The sequence below is a fragment of the Ochotona princeps genome, chromosome 1, assembly GCF_030435755.1.
Source record: "Ochotona princeps isolate mOchPri1 chromosome 1, mOchPri1.hap1, whole genome shotgun sequence".
Classification (NCBI taxonomy): domain Eukaryota; kingdom Metazoa; phylum Chordata; class Mammalia; order Lagomorpha; family Ochotonidae; genus Ochotona; species Ochotona princeps.
In genome coordinates, this window is record NC_080832.1 from 8,232,186 (window position 1) to 8,248,081 (window position 15,896).

At 51.7% G+C, this 15,896-nt stretch overlaps 1 protein-coding gene across 2 annotated transcripts in view; it reads right to left on the reverse strand.

The window, feature by feature from the left end:
* Positions 1 to 15,896, reverse strand: part of ZDHHC14 (zinc finger DHHC-type palmitoyltransferase 14) — a 238,030-nt gene that overhangs the window by 86,669 nt on the left and 135,465 nt on the right. For both annotated transcript variants that reach the window (XM_036494066.2, XM_004595450.3), the window contains exon 2: positions 3,415 to 3,575. In XM_036494066.2, the coding sequence (XP_036349959.1) occupies positions 3,415 to 3,575 (161 nt within the window). The remainder of the gene's footprint in view (positions 1 to 3,414; positions 3,576 to 15,896) is intronic.

The following is a 15,896-nucleotide window of genomic DNA, read 5'->3' on the forward strand; positions in this document are numbered from 1 at the left end:
GACGCTGATGTGACAGCCTCGGGAAAAATTACCCAAGGGTCAGCTGTAGTGATGGGGAGGTCCAGGCACAAAGCAGAGAAGGGGTCAGAAAATGGCATCTTGAAATGATCACATCAGCCAGCTAGGGGCAGGCCATTTTTGACATGGCCAATTTCGTGTCTCTGTGCACGGTATCCAGTGGTATGGACAGCTAGTGGACATTACACAGAATGACTGCAGGGCACGTGGAAGATATCATCATAGATTGACTGCCAATGTAAACCTACTTCACAATGAACACGACCAACAGAAGCAAGCACCATAGGAGGAAATGACCAACTTAAAAAAAAAACCCACCAGAGCAAAACGTTTTACTTGGTAATACAAAATTACCAAGAAAATGTATCTCAGTACAAGCAATAGTTCTGTAACGGAACTTACAAAAGCAACTTTCATAACAGAAAAAGAAATCCTGGTCAATTAAAAAAAATCTTGATTGCAAATGTTACACCGAAAAGAAATTATTCCCATAAAAATAATTTAATTAGCATGGATTTAGCAGAAATAGTTTAACTGCAACAGAGGAAAACTGATGAAGTCTGAAACTGGCATAAGTGGTGTTCACCTCAAGAAGTATTTTCTTTAATATACGTCCATCAGAGTCACACGCGTCTCCTAACGGAAACAGAATGCTTTGAACTCGTGATATCTGGACATGGAATCTCATCATGTCTTTTATGACCCTAAAGCAGTTGCTTAGGATAGGATCGCTCTTGGGTGGACGAGCTCTGAAGCTGGGAGTGTCCCCAGGAGGGCGCCAGTGGTCCCAGCAGGGCCCTCCTTAGGCCCTGCCTGCCGTTCATGGCTTTTCACCTGGGACAGAAGGTACTGGGGGGCATTCTCAGAAGACAGGCTTCCAGCATATCCTCCTATTTTTCTTCAGCTGCCCCCTGAAACTAGGGGGCACTATTCAAGTCCTTGGCACACTGCTAACCACTGAGATGACCCACTCCAAGAGGTTGTCACAAGGTTCCCGAAGAGATGCACAGTGGAGAATCACAATGAATCACCCCAATAAGGAAATGTCTTGGGGGTGTCATGACAGCCCAGAGGCTAAATCCTCACCTTGTACCACACAGGTGCTGGTGCATATCGCGGCTGCTCTACTTCCCACCCAGTTCCCTGCCTGTGGTTTAGAAAAGCAGCGGGGGATGACCCAAAGCCTTGGGGCTCTGCACCCTTGGGAGACCCAGAAGAAACGTCTGATACCTGGCTTGGATCGGCTCAGCTCTGACTGTTGCAGCCACTTGGGGAGTGAACCAGCAGGTGGAACATCTTTTTCTGTCTCTTAATAAATCTGATCTAGCTCTCCAATAAAAATAAATCTTTAAAGAAAAAGTTTCTAGACTTGAGTGTTTTGATTTTCCCCTCTTTAGCCAGATAACCCCAGATAAAGGTGCTAAGATTTCAGGAAAACATAATCTCCTTTCCCAAGTATACAGGATAAATCCTGGGGAGGAACTGAATCAGGGATGAGAAGGGCCATGCAGCCGTGTAGCCCACCTGGAAGAGGGACACCTGAACAGCCCGACCTTGAACCACACGAAGCCTCAGCAGCCTGCTCTTCCCTCTCTTAGGTAGCCAGTTGCAGGTCTGTCCTTGGCACAGTCTGTGCCTCTGGGGCCACAGGGCACAGCCAGCCCTAAAAATACTGAATTTAAGAGGCCGGCCACCTGCAATAGCAGCACTCCATATGGGTGCTGCTTGCTCTGCTTCTGATCCAGCTCCTGGCTAACAGCCTGTGAAAGTAGCAGAAGATGGCTCAAGTGCTTGGGCCCTTGCACCCACAGTAGACCACGCAGAATTCCTGGCTTTAGGCTGGCCCAGCCCTGGCCATTGTGGTCATCTGGGGAGAGAAGCAGCAGATAAAGGACTCCAGCATCACTCCCACTGTTCACATGGTGAGAAAGGCAGAAAAGGCTGCCTGGTGTCATGCAGATTTCATGGACACTCCTTGAGCTGGCAGGCAGAAGTGGGGAACTGGAACATTCAGGGTGGGGGGGTGCATTCTGTCCCCCAGAAGTGATTGTTCCAGAAGTTGTCCTGGTGTAGCAAGGGCTCAGATCAGGGTCTAGGTCCAGTTCTGTTCCTCGAAGAAAACTAAGCCTGCCCTCCTTCTCCCTCGCCAGTAACAAGCCGGAAAGAGCCAGCGCTGAGCCTTGGAGACTTGGCTTCTGGGCTCCTGCTCTGCCATTTTTTCCCCACCAAAGCTCCTCCTGGGGCTCGGCTTCCTTGTTGGTAAAGTAGGTAGAATGTTAACACATTCCTCATGGAGTTGCTCGGCTGGGCACGGAGGCAGCGATACCCAGGGAGGAGCTTTACCAGTGAGGCATGTGCTACAGAATGGTGGCTGCAGAAGTCAAGCTGGTGTGGTGGCTGCAGAAGTCAAGCTGGTGTGCCTGCTCAGAAACCAAACCCCATCATGTGGGAGCAGGATCATCCCAAGGTGCCCTGGCTGCCCTTTACCACAGGGAACCCATGACGTAAAGGAGTGATCCAGCTTCCTGTGTGTCTCCTTCAGCCCAAGGTGCCCTGACTTGCCCTTTACCACAGGGAACCCATGACTTCAAGGAGTGATCCAGCCTCCTTGCAGGGTTCTAGTCACCAGACTCAAGGAGTCATTTGCTTCCCCAATAGACAAGAGCCTCAATGGTTATTGCTGCCCTGCAATGACTTGGCTAGGGGAACTCCGGGTCCAGACAGAATGTCACTGCCATCTGCATGCAGCCCTCAGGCCAGCTGGAGCCCACCTGGCCATCATAGATTCCCTAAGGAGCACAGCATCACTGACCAATCAAAGGAAGGGCACAAGCTCCACTGACCAGCGGGGACTTTGGACACGAGCTGACCACACACCTCTCAGCCCCAACTTCAGTCTCTAAGAACCTTTACCCCTAAATCTTTGGCGAGCCCAGGAATTAAATAATAGCTTCCAGGATCCTTGATCTGTGCTTTGCAATAAACAACTACCTTCTTCCACCACTCAGATTCTGTAATTGGCATTCTGTGCTTCGACAGAGTTTAGCAGTTCTGCAACCATGTCTCCCAACAGTTTGGATGGAACCAGAGCAGAGCTGTCTCCAGAGGTTCCGAACCAGGGCAGACTGGACATGTGGGTATCAAAGCTTCTGGAGCCCCTGCCTGCTGGTGGGTCTTTCTCGCAGGGGCCAGCAGCCCCCCACTTCACACACCTGCCCTCCAGCCTTACCTCGACCCCTTTGCGCCCCACCGCCTTCCTATCCGGGTCAGCCTGCTCCGGCCTCCTTCCTTCCCGGTCACACTGCACGTGGGGGCAGTGCTTTGTCCTCCCACGCAGCAGCTGGCATGAGTGTGTCCGGGGCCCACAGAGGGGCGGGGGCAGAGCTGCAGTGTTACCTATTTGCCTTTCCAGATCGGCGGCTTCATCAGGCGTGGCTCGCGGGAGGACTCCGGGGTCGCTGAAGCTTGTGCGCAGCAGGGTCCCCATCACGAAGAAGAACAGGACACCACCAACCGCGGGGATGGCAGGGGTGATGTTGACCGCCAGGTATGGGCAGCTGCAGGCAGGAGGCAGAGAGAAAGGAAACGCCACGTTAGGAGGCAACTGCAGTGGGCTTGGGGTCACCAGCAGCTCATGGCTGGGAGCCGACTGCCACTGAACTCCAGCCATCATGAGCATTCACATGTGTGCGTGCAGGTGCGGGGCGGTGCCGCACACCACTGGCCCTGCACTGAACCCATGGATAGTGATGTCTAAACAGCCTTGGGAGAGAGGCCCACGCACACAGACACGGGTAATTGGGGCAGTCGCTGCCGACTGAGGACTGCAGGCTCTGGGCTCCATGTGTTCAGAAGCCCAGAAATGCCCCCAACACACATGGAAGCTGTGTGGCTGTGAGGACTGTGGTCCTCAGGCCAACCCCCTGATTTGGAAACACAAGGATGTGGCCTTCCTAACATCTTCTTCACTGCTCCAACACCAATGCCCCTGTAGAAACAGGAAAAGAAAAGCTACAAAGAAATCTTGCGCTGCCCTTAGAGACAGATGGCTAGAAGTGCTGGAAGCTTCTGCTTTGAGCACCGCCCCCAGGGACACAGTAGGTTATTTGCACTTGAGTATACATGGTCATCAGGTGCTGGCTGCTCACTGGAGCTGTGTGGCTGCCCGCTGAACATGGCCCTCCCCGCCAACTCCCATGACTTTCCTGAAACAAGGAACCAGAAAGTGAGCCCCGGCGTCATGTTCAGCAGCAACCTCCTTTGAGTCCATCAACATGTGTGCCCTTGACACAGTGACCTGGAGTCTGTGAAAGCCCCTTTCTGCTCAGTGAGCCAGTCACACAACCTGCTCTCTCCAGCTGTGGGAGGGGAGGACAGGTACCAGCGCCACCACCTCCGTCACCAAGTATTTTCCAAGCTCCATGTCTACCAGATGCCTACAACGGACTCTGGAAAAGCCCAGCTGTGAACCCTTCAAAGGCTCTCCTAGACACTGGTCTCCTTCCTACGTCTTCCTCAGGGGAAGCACTCTGTCTCCTGAGCTCAGGGCCGTCCTCTCAATCCCATCCTCTTAGAAACCCATGTGGGGGCCCGGCGGCATGGCCTAGCGGCTAAAGTCCTCGCCTTGAAAGCCCCCGGGATCCCATATGGGCGCCGGTTCTAATCCCGGCACTTCCACTTCCCATCCAGCTCCCTGCTTGTGGCCTGGGAAAGCAGTCGACGACGGTCCAATGCATTGGGACCCTGCACCCACGTGGGAGACCTGGAGGATGTTCCAGGTTCCTAGCAGCATCGGCCCGTTGCGGCTCACTTGGGGAGTGAATCATCGGACGGAAGATCTTCCTCTCTGTCTCTACTCCTCTCTGTATATCTGGTTGTAATAAAAAAAAAAAAAAAGAAAGAAAGAAACCCATGTGGGAACAGGTGCAAGTGCACCTGACGCTGTGTTCTATGGTCCCTGTGCTCACACTGCTCAAGTCCTCCCAGGAAGCCCTTCCCAGCCAAGTGAAGCTCAAAGTCCTCATGGGGTCCAACGCCCATCCTGTTCAGCCACAAGTTTCCTCTACATCCTTTCTAGCGCCCCTTGAGCCCGGGAGTGGTTTATGGGCACTCCCAGCCCCTCAGCACTCACCATCCTGGCAGCCAGCTCTGGGGTCTGCCATGCTCCCACTTCCGTCTCGTGCATCTGCACTGCCCAGCTCATATCAGCTGTCCCATTTGCATCCCCTCCATGGCACTAGAACTCTTTGTGGACGTGCCCCCGTACCTCACTGCATGCATGGCCACAGGGTGAGGCTGGGACCTCTTCCTCGTGGTAGTGTCCATCAGTGCATCCAGTCCAGAGCCTCCCAGCAGACAGGCCTTGGGTGAGAGTGGGGGTGGGACCTGGGCTGAGAGGAGGGGGTATGGTCACCTCAGGTGAGGCCCTTCTGCACCATGACCCCACGTAGTGTCAGGTGCCCCACGGGACAAAGGCTACGCTGATTTCTCTGTGAGACCTTCTATAGCTCCTAGATGAAGAAAGACCATCTCAGCCCCAGGGACACCTGGGTACCACTGCTCAGACATAGCACATGGCAACCTGCAGCCACTGAGGTAGAGAAAAGGCACCACATGGCCACTGCCTGTGGCCATGAACAGAGGCCCAGCAGGTGACTTCCCACTGGACACCTTGGGAGAAGCAGCTCAGTAGTCTGTAAGCCTGAGCCCCAGGGGCTTTTGGGAGCCCCTGTGGACAGGACCCAGGTTCTGTGTGCCATGTGCAGACTCCAAGCCTGCCGGGAGCGCCTGGGTTTGCGTCAAGACGATGAGGCATAAACATTGCATGCAGTCCTCGCCTGTCTCCAGGATTGCGAGCCACGTGCAACCCAGAGCATCATGGTCGAGATCCACGGGCTGCAAGCTACAGACAATAAGCATCTTTTTTTTTCTTTTAAAGATTTATTTATTTATTACAGTCAGATATACACAGAGGAGGAGAGACAGAGAGGAAGATCTTCCATCCGATGATTCACTCCCCTAGTGAGCTGCAACGGCCGGTGCTGCGCCGATCCAATGCCAGGAACCAGGAACCTCTTCCGGGTCTCCCACGTGGGTGCAGGGTTCCAATGTATTGGCCCGTCCTCGACTGCTTTCCTAGGCCACAAGCAGGGAGCTGGATGGGAAGTGGAAGTGCCGGGATTAGAACCAGCGCCCATATGGGATCCCGGGGGCCTTCAAGGCGAGCACTTTAGCCTCTAGGCCATGCCTCCAGGCCCAGACAATAAGCATCTTAAGGCATGCCTTGTCATTTAGAAAAGACCAATTTAACAGTAGGCAAAACAGCTGCCGGACTGACGCAAGGGCTTTGTAGAGCTCCTGGCTTCAGCTGCAGTTGCACACATCAGTGTGGGCTATTGGACGGGGATGCTTACTGTACAACCAGGGTTAGCCTGGGCCTTGCAGGTCATCAGCCCAGGGTCAGAAAGACTAGAGGTGTTTCTTCAGTTTCAACCCCAATCACCCCAAACCTTTAGAGAACACCCTTTGGGAGTGTTTTGAAGCCTACATGTGTAGAATGGACACACTTTTCTCTGTTTATCTGAGACCATTCAATATATTTATCATTAAAGGGCATAAGTGAAGAGAGTCAGTTTGCCATTGAGCAGATACTGAAATCCCAGAACCAATGCTCACACGTAGATTACAGCTCGGCTCACAGGTTACAATCTGACTTAAAGCTGATGGCTTGTGATTAGCTTCACTCCTTAAACCTCTCAGATGGGACACCTGGATTTCATTACTGGGTGGCTGGCTCGCTCTTTCTCCAGAGGCCATTCGTTGGGAGAAATTAGCTTTACTCAAAACCTGAACAATATGGAGCAGACACAAAAAAACCTAGTGGCCTTTCCAAGAAGTGGGGCTCTTTCCACATCGAAACAATTCAAGTCAACTTTAGTTTATTTATAGCTTATTTATATTTTCGTGTCCACAATTTGGTTAGGAGAGCACACATACGAGAACGGCTCTTCTTCAGACAGAAGAATGAGGCACACTTCTGTTACCACGCAGGAGACGTGACTGGCTTTACCCGGTGCTGGGCTCTACGTGGCTTTCTGTGTCACAGAACTCACAAAGTAACCTGTGATTACCAACGTCAAATTACCGGATTGCAGTGCGTTTGCACAACAAGTCGTTAAGGCACACGATCAGGAAAAGACTCGAGCCAGTGACTCACGCCCCTGAAACAATCCCCAAGTGGCATTGTGGGAGCGGAGGTTGTAACTAAAGTGATCTGTTTTCCTCTCCATCTGACTCACTGGAAAACAAATGCGTTTTTCACCGATTGGCAGGGACTGAAGCACCATCCGGTGGCTGGTTTATTTCTAATCCTATACTTGGAGATGAATCTGCCACTACAGGATAAAGAAGAACACGTGCATGGAAACAGCCAAGAAACGAGATCCACTTATAATTCTTTTTCTTAATTATTTATTATTTTTGAAAGACAGAATTACACACACAGGGGCGAGAGGCAGGGAGAGAGATCCTCCATCCCTTGGTTTATTGCCCACATGCTAGCAGCAGCCTGGGCTGGGTCAGGCCAAAGGCAAGGGTCTGGAACACTGAGTCTCCCATGAGCGTGGCAGGGACCTAAATGTGTCAGCCAGCACCGGGTGCCTCCCAGTACACACATTAGCAGAAAGCCAAGGTGCAGAACTGGAGGCCAGAACTAGAGCCCTGGTACTTGGAAAGGGATGCCAACTTCTCCACTGCCCTAAAACCTTCCCCACAGCCCAATGGTTATAGCAGCATCCTCCCAGCTGCCTCACACGAGAGCTGCAGCTCTGGCCTCCTCCCAGAGAAGGAGAGGGAAGTCGCTAAGGGGTCTGGGTTCTTCCTGCAGACCTCGTCAACTGCATGCAGGTCAAGGTTTTGGCCTTAAGTCCCTGGCACCCCCACACGAGGGGAGAAGGGAGGCTCCCAGGAACCGGATGGCCGGAACCCGTGCAAGAATAGAGGACAAGATGGGCGTCACTATTTTTAACTTAGGGCCTCCCAGACCACCCAGAGAGATCCACTTATAGACACAGAACCAGTTACACTGCAAGTTTAAAATACAGGCTTCCAATCACAGTCATTGCAGACAGCCCAGCTTAGCTATCTGCGACGGAGAATGTGCAAAGGGCTCGTTAGCCAGAGTTGTGGGCTGCAAGGCTTCCAAAAGGCCAGAGGTTTCTGGGCAGTGTGAGTCACAGCAAGGTGGAACAACCCTTCTCTGCCTCTCCAACCACTCTCCCATAGCACCACAGGATTGCACAGGCCTGGCAACCACACAGCTCAGGTCACAGTTCTGTCTTAATCGACCCTTCTGTCATTGTTTTGGCCACGTGCGGTCTGGGGACTGACTGGCCACAATAACTCCATCATCTGCTTTTACTGCACCCTGGACAATCAGAAGTAGACAAAGCAGGTCCCTCTGGAAAGTTCTTCACCTCAGGGCAAATACATGGAGTGACCAAAGGAGAGATGCGGGGTTGGTTGTGGCCGGGACAGGCACCTCCTCAAGATCTGACTGTTCCTGCCCCGTCTACAACTGAAAGGCGTCCACTCCTCCCGTCCTGCATGGTGACTGCTCAGAGAAAGCAGGCCTTGGGCTCCACTCGGAGTCTGCATCTCTTTGTCTTCGAGGCCCCAGGTTTGCAGGTGATTTTATGGGTAGAGTTACCACATAAGACACTGCTCTCTGACTGCATGGAACTTTGCTTTTACCCAAGGGGGCTTCCAAAAATGTTCTTGCAAATTAAAAATATATTTTAATTCCATGTACCATGAGCTTCTGGATCTTCTTCAGTCTTACCAAAAGAGCTCTTTTAGACCTCTCCAGACACCAATCTTTAAAGAACACACTACTCTTGTGCACATAAAAATGGGTGTGAAATGCTTCGGCAGAGGTCTCCCCACCAGGTCTCCTCACTTCCAGCTGACTTCTCTGCACCGTGTGCTGGCTCCCCAGGTCCCTGACACTATTCTCCCTCCTCTTGATTCCAGTTCTGTCCAGCAGGCAAGTCCCTGCCCGCCAGCAGGAGCGTGCCTGTGACGATGCAGTCCCTGGTGTCCCAGGTTCAGGACTAACATTCAGGCACTCTTGGGGGACACCAAATGCCACCTGCTCAGAAGCCCCTTCCCTCACTGTTCTGTGTAAACCCATCAGGCTGAAACCATGCAGGAGCAGGTTTGTCTGCCTCGTTCAGAGCTATAGCCAGTTTAACACATAGGAGATCTTTAGTCAAATTCTGATGAATGAGATGAAAAAGAGAAAAGTTTCTAAACATGCATGAACTCAGGATTCAGGAGCTGTGTGGTGCAGTGACTTAAGCCTGCCACTTCTATGGGAAACCCAGATAGAGGCCTGGCTCATGGAGTTGGCCTGGCCCAGCCCCTGCTGTTATAGATATTTGGGGAGTGAACCAACAGATGAAAGATCTGTTCACATCTCTCTCTCTCTTTTTCTCTGTGTTATTCTCCCTTTCAAATAATGAAAAAAAAATCTTTAAAAACAAAAAATGACAGGATTAAAGTTGAGATGCTCAATTTGCATTACAAACACATGTTTAATATTCATAACTGAAAAGGTTATGCCGTGAAACATCACCTTCAATATCTGTGATTAAAGGTACGAAGGCTGGGATGAACACTGGGCTGGCCCTTTGGACACCCGAGCTCCATTGTGGAGGACTTGGGTTTGATTCCTAAGCTCTGCTGGGATTCCAGCTTCCTGCTTAGTGGCATCTTGACAAGTGGCAGGTGGATGGCTCACCTACTTGGATCTTTGTTATATTTGTGGGAGATTTGGATTGAGTTCCCAGTTCTGGGCTTAAAAGAATAAACTTTTAAAACTCTTAAAAAGTGGCCCAGCATGATAGTATACTGGCTGAATCCACACCTTGCATGCGCCTGGATTCCATATGGACATGGTTTGTATCCCGGAGGCCCCACTTCCCATCCAGCTCCCTGTTTGTGGCCTGGGAAAGCAGTCAAGGATAGCCCAAAGATTAGGACCACGTACCCCTGTGGGAGATCCAAAAGAGGCTCCTGGTTTCAGATTGGCTCAGCCCTGGCCTTTGTGGCCACTTGGGGAGTGAACCCGAGGACAAATCTTTCACTCTGTATCTCCTCTCTGTATATCTGCCTTTCCAATAAAAAAAATCTCAAAGAAATTTTTAAGATATTAGGATAATTTTTCTGCATCTTTGCTTTTTGGTAGTTTCTAAATTTTCTTAATTAGAGCATGGTTAATTTTTACAATGGGGAAACACATGGTTCAAAAATAGGCACAAATAATTGTTGAACTGGAAAAAACAGTGATCTGCCAAAATATGAAAAAGCTTCCTATACTTTTAAAAACTCATCTATCAAAAATTAGACTCTAGGGGCTGGCACTGTGGTGTAACAGATTAAGTTACTGCTTAAATGCAAAATAATTAATAAAAAAAAAAGTTACTGCTTAGGCTGTTCATACCTCATATCAGAGTTCCAAGTTCAAGTCCCAGCTACTCTTCATGGGATCCAACTTCCTGCTAAAGGGCACCCTGGGAGGCAGCAGGTAACGGCTCAAGGACTTGAGCCCCTGCTGCCCACAAAGAGAGAACCAGACTACACTCTGGTTACTGGCATCAGCTTGGTTCAACTGCAGCTGTTGTAGACATTTGTGGGCAGTGAACCAGGGGATGGAAGATTGCTTTGTCTCTCACTCTGCCTTTCAAATAAACATCAAAAAATTTACAATAATACATATTTTCTGTTGGGTCATAACCTCAGTTTTGGGGGTGGGATAGAAGTCCTTGAAATTCTGCAGGTTGCTGTCCACGGCCCCGGAAGGACCAGCTATGTCCAGGGTGCACAGGCTCACACAGCTGAGGGCAGCCACCTCGGCTCTGGTCTGCATGAGCAGGTGCCCAGAGACGGGGCTTACATCCCTGCAGCTCACACAGATGGGTGGCTAGTGCAAGTCCCCTGCCATCCGCATGGACTTTGTCTGAAACCAGGCACTTTGATGTCAAACACACCTGTACCCTGGCATTCCCATTCTGCAGCCAAAAGACAGAGAAAGAAAGCAAAGCAGAAAGTCAGGAACCAAGGCCCTACACACCCTCCGGAGACCTGACATCTCCAACCCTCAGTGGATCCTTTGGGATGGCCCAGGGACAGGAGGATGAGGAAGGAGGCCTATATGGATGACATGCTGGGTATAGGCAGGGGGCAGGGAGACAGCAGAACGCTGGCTCCTCCACCTAAGGACCACCATGTGGACAGGTCATGTTCAGCACACGGGAATGCCTTCAGCTCAGCACAGGCTTGCTGAATGGTGGCAAGGGTGGGACAGCCCCTTGGGAAGGACAACGCCTCTGCCTTGTCGTAGACGAAATCCCCTCCTGTCCTCAGGGACACAGCAGGCATCAGGACTGCGGAAGGGACGTGATCCAAGGCCTGGACATGGCCTGGTCCTGCCCCTAGCACTTGGGCTCTTACTAGCTCCATGACCATGGACATAACGGTCCATGTGCCTGGGGCCGCTGAATGGAGCACAGCACCGCCACCCTACCTCCACCTTGGAGAAGGCCAGAGCCTCGGACACCAATGCCACATGCAAAGTCCTTTGACACCAGGGTTTAGAAGTCACTGGAAGCAGTGATAGCTCAGTATCTCTGGGTCAAAGGACAGTGAGTCTGGGAGGGCATCCAGCAGGTGCTGTGAGCCCTCTGGGTTAAGGGTATCATGGAGAACTACCTGTCCCTCATTTGTTTGCTGAGTACATCCTACTGACAACAAATCAGACTGAGCATTAAAGGGGCCAAAAAATCAACATGAGCCCCTCACTCCCAGACAGCACACATTCCAAGGGGAGAGACAACAGCCCATGTCAGTTAACCTCAAAGGGCACATCTGGAGATGGACTTGGGCTGTGCATCCCAAGGGAGCCATGAAGAAGACCAGCTCCCTGGGTCTGGGTAGAGTCAAGGAGGGCTTCCTGGAGGGGATGTTCAGGGATAAGCAGGATTCAGATCAGCAGTGGGAAAGGGCATCAGCAAGCACACTGAGCCGCAGGCCCTGGAGTGTAGCTCTCACTTCCTGGCCATCCGTGGGTGACCAGCAACAGCACAGGGTGGCCAGCTCCAGACTGGACCCCTTGGGACAGCAAGGCAGGAAGGCAGGGTCTGTGGGTGGCTTTGTCACCAGTGTCCCAAGCATCTCAGCCTCTCCTGGTAAGAAGTGGGAGCTTGACAAACACTTGCTTTCCTGAACACAGAAAACTCGTCAGAGCAGACACAGGCTACCCCACCACAGGCTGTGTGTGGTGAACAGCGTGGGCGAGTCGCGCAAATATCAGTGTGTGCTGGAGAGAGCAGAGGGGCTGTCTGTGAACTTGAGTGGACGCTCATGCCTCCTGCATCCTCTGACGGCTGCTCCTCTGGGAATGTTCCCTCCTCTGCTGAAACACCACACTGAGCCCACCTCTTCCTGGAGGAGAACAGAAGGTACTCTTTTTCTTTCTGTAAAGGAGGCAGAATTGCCTGGGAATTTCCCTCTATCTCGCCCTAACACTGAAGAGAAATTCAGTTTGGCTTTAACAGATCTGTCATCGAGAACCTCTCAGCTAGCACAGGACAAACACAGTTTAGAAACAGCCAGTGATGGGGCTGGCGATGGAGTGCAGCAACAACCCATAAAGACAGTGGTTCAAGTCTCGGCTGCTCCATTTCTGACCCGGCTTCCTGCTGACACGCCTGGAAAGGCACCTGAAGATGGTCCAAATTCTTAGGTGCCCGCCACCCACGTGGGAGGCCAGGCTTGCATCTGGCCCTGCCCTGGCCATTGTGGCCTTCTGGAGACTGAACCAGCAGATGGAGGATCTCTGTCTCCCACCCCAACTCTGCCTTTCAAATAAATAAAGACATCTTTTTAAAAAATCATGCAGACAAAGACGCCTGGGTGTTTGGAAGGCTAAGCTATTTATGTCATCCATAAACTCATAAAAAGATGTCATTTTCAATAGCAGAGGTTATGCAACATGAAAAACAGAGCGTGATACCTATGCAAAGGGGAGCTTCGGTGCTGGCGGCCGAGGAACAGAAGGAGACACAGGTGTTTGAGAAGAGGAGGCTGTAGTTCCCAAAAGGAGAGAAAAAGAACAAAGCAAGGCCCACCAAGGAACAATCCCCAGGGGGAGATGGCTCCAGAAACCTGCATCTGGCTGAGGAGTGGACAGAGTACAACTTACTCAGAGTTTTGGGGTGCTGGGCTGTGGCTAGGGCTGCACTTGGCTTCCATTAACAGATGACCTCTGCCCACAGCACCACTGTCACCTGCGCTGACCATGGCCTTGGCCCTGGTGTGAAGACATTTCTTTCTCCTGGTGTTGGGGACCACGCCCACCACTTAATTGTCCTTCCCATTCAGAAGACAAGGTGAGGACAGACCCAAAGGGAAGGCATGGCCCTGCCAGACACATGACTGTGGTCACTCACATGGTTATCCAAGCCACAGGCCACTGGATGGGCAGACTGCAGGGAGAAGAAGCAGTTTTATGATAATTCTTCCGTGTGATCGCTACAAAAAGCCTATGGTACCATTTTATAGATGAGGACATTGAGTTCCAAGAGATTCGCTGATTTGACTAAGCCCAGTGGAGTTGGTAAAGTTCAGAATGAGAATTCAAATCAGACACAACTGTCTCCTGAGGCACAGTCCCTCAGTTCTCCCATGAGGTGGTCTGGGTCTGGAATTTGCACCTCATCTACTTTCTTGAGAGGATAGTGGCAGGTGCACCCATGCCCTTGTTTCTCTAAGGATCTAGTGGTCCTTGTTCAATGTAACCAGCAAGGCCCAAAGTTGACTGAGCTTGCAGATGCCTTGTCCGGTGCAGGTAGAAGACAAGCTTGGAGTCACAGACGCTGTGAACTCCTGCTCATGGGTGAGGCAGGGAGCCTCAACAAGAGCTGCTGGAAAGACAGCTAAGCACAGGGACCCTAACTGTTGGAGAGTCGGGATGCAGCCCCAGCCCTAGCCCTCAGGGGAAAGACTGATGAATGGATGGTGGGCAGGGAGGGCTGCTCTATCCCAAGCAGCTGCTGAGGGAATCAGGTGGGACCCAGACTATCACAGCCAGTAAGCAGGGAACCAGTGGAGAGGCCCAGCTCTCACACTGGTTTCTGCAGGGACTCCCAGGGCATGAAGCCACTCCTGACAGCTGGGCTGCTGTAATTAGAATGGAACACCTTGGCAGGCAAAGAACACTTTGCTGCTTCCAAGTTCCATGCAACAACGAGTGCCACGAGATGCACAGAACACAGCACGGGGCCCCCCATCACCCATGCACGACACTGGCAATGGCTGGTGGAGGCTGCTCCTGCCATTTCAAGGTGCACCTGCACAACAGACAGTGCTGGCTGGTTTCCTCAAGGCCTAGGGAGACTGTGACCAAGACGGCCCTGAGCAAAAGTTTATGACAAAAGGGAAAAGCTTCCCGAGACCCACAGGTTGGCCCCAGGAGGAGCTGGCTCCCTTGAGTTGGGGTAGGAATGCCAAGTGCGGGGTGACCCCCGCTCTCCTACCATTTAGGTGACAAAGGACTTCTGATAACACCTGGGGTAGGTGTCAGGTAAAACTGGGAAGTCTGGGATTTTTTTCAAACCATGTATTTGTAAGAACAATGGTCTATTTTTTCATTTAAATTTTTAGTTACTTATTTTCATCTTCTTTGAAAGGCAGGGAGACAGACAAGCTCTCCCATCCATGGATTTACTCTCTCCAAATGCCTGCAACAGCCAAGGCTGGACCAGGCTGATGCCAGGTGCCAAGAACTGCATCTGGATCTTCGAGATGCATGAGTAGCAGGAGCCCCAGCAATTGAGTTGCCACCTGCTGTCCTCCTTGGTGTACATTCCCTGGAAGCTGGATTCGGAAATGGAGCTGGGGCACAAAGCCAGGGGTTCTGATGCAGAATGTGGGAATCCCAAGTGGTGTCCCAACCTCTACCAATACACACTCTACCCGAGAGCAAACCTTTCCAGTACATTTTGAAACAGGAAAGAGGGTTCCTGAGGATGCTTTAAGAAAGAGTTCACATGGTGGGAACCACTGTAAAGGACAGAGTAGAGAAGCATTTGGAAGAAAATCTTCAGTTAGAGACCACCCAGAGGGACTCAGCAACAAAAATCACCCCTGGTGGTGCTGATGGAACCTTTGAAGATGCTTCTATCCTGAAAGGGACAGCCAATTAGCCCTGGCACACCTTGAATTCCACCAAGCAGATGGCCAAAGCTGGAGAAGCAACTGGCAGGCTGCGGGATGCCAGAGAAAAGCAGCAGCAAGTGTCACCTCTCACTCATTCTGAGTCCTTGCTCATCTGAGGTTGTGTCACACCTTGTTCAGGTGTGTTAAACCTTCCAAGTGAGTGGCCTGTCCTCTGAGACTAGCCCTGGAGGCAGTGCGCTGCCAGAAGACCAGGGCTTTGTCTTTTAAGCACCTGTGAGCCTAGAGGGCAGGAGCAGGGGCCACAGAGAAAGTGCGTTTAAAACATTCTGGCTGTGCCTGTGTGCTCAGAGGCAACCTCTGCTGACCACAGAGCTCAGCCTGGACAGCTAGAGAAGAGCTTCTCACCCAGAGGTCCCCATCAGTGTGGGGTGGGGTGGGGTCCCCTCCCTTCCCCTCCCTTCCCCTGTGGGAGGTGTCCTTGTGACACAGTGTGGGTGGTGGGGGAGGGTTCTCACAACAATCCCCTCTCTTGCCCCCAACACACACACACACACACACACACACACGGTGATAGTGGGTGCTTCTCCCTGAGAGGTAGATCCCAGAGCAGGGCGGGGAGCTCCCAGGCAGTGCATTGGAGG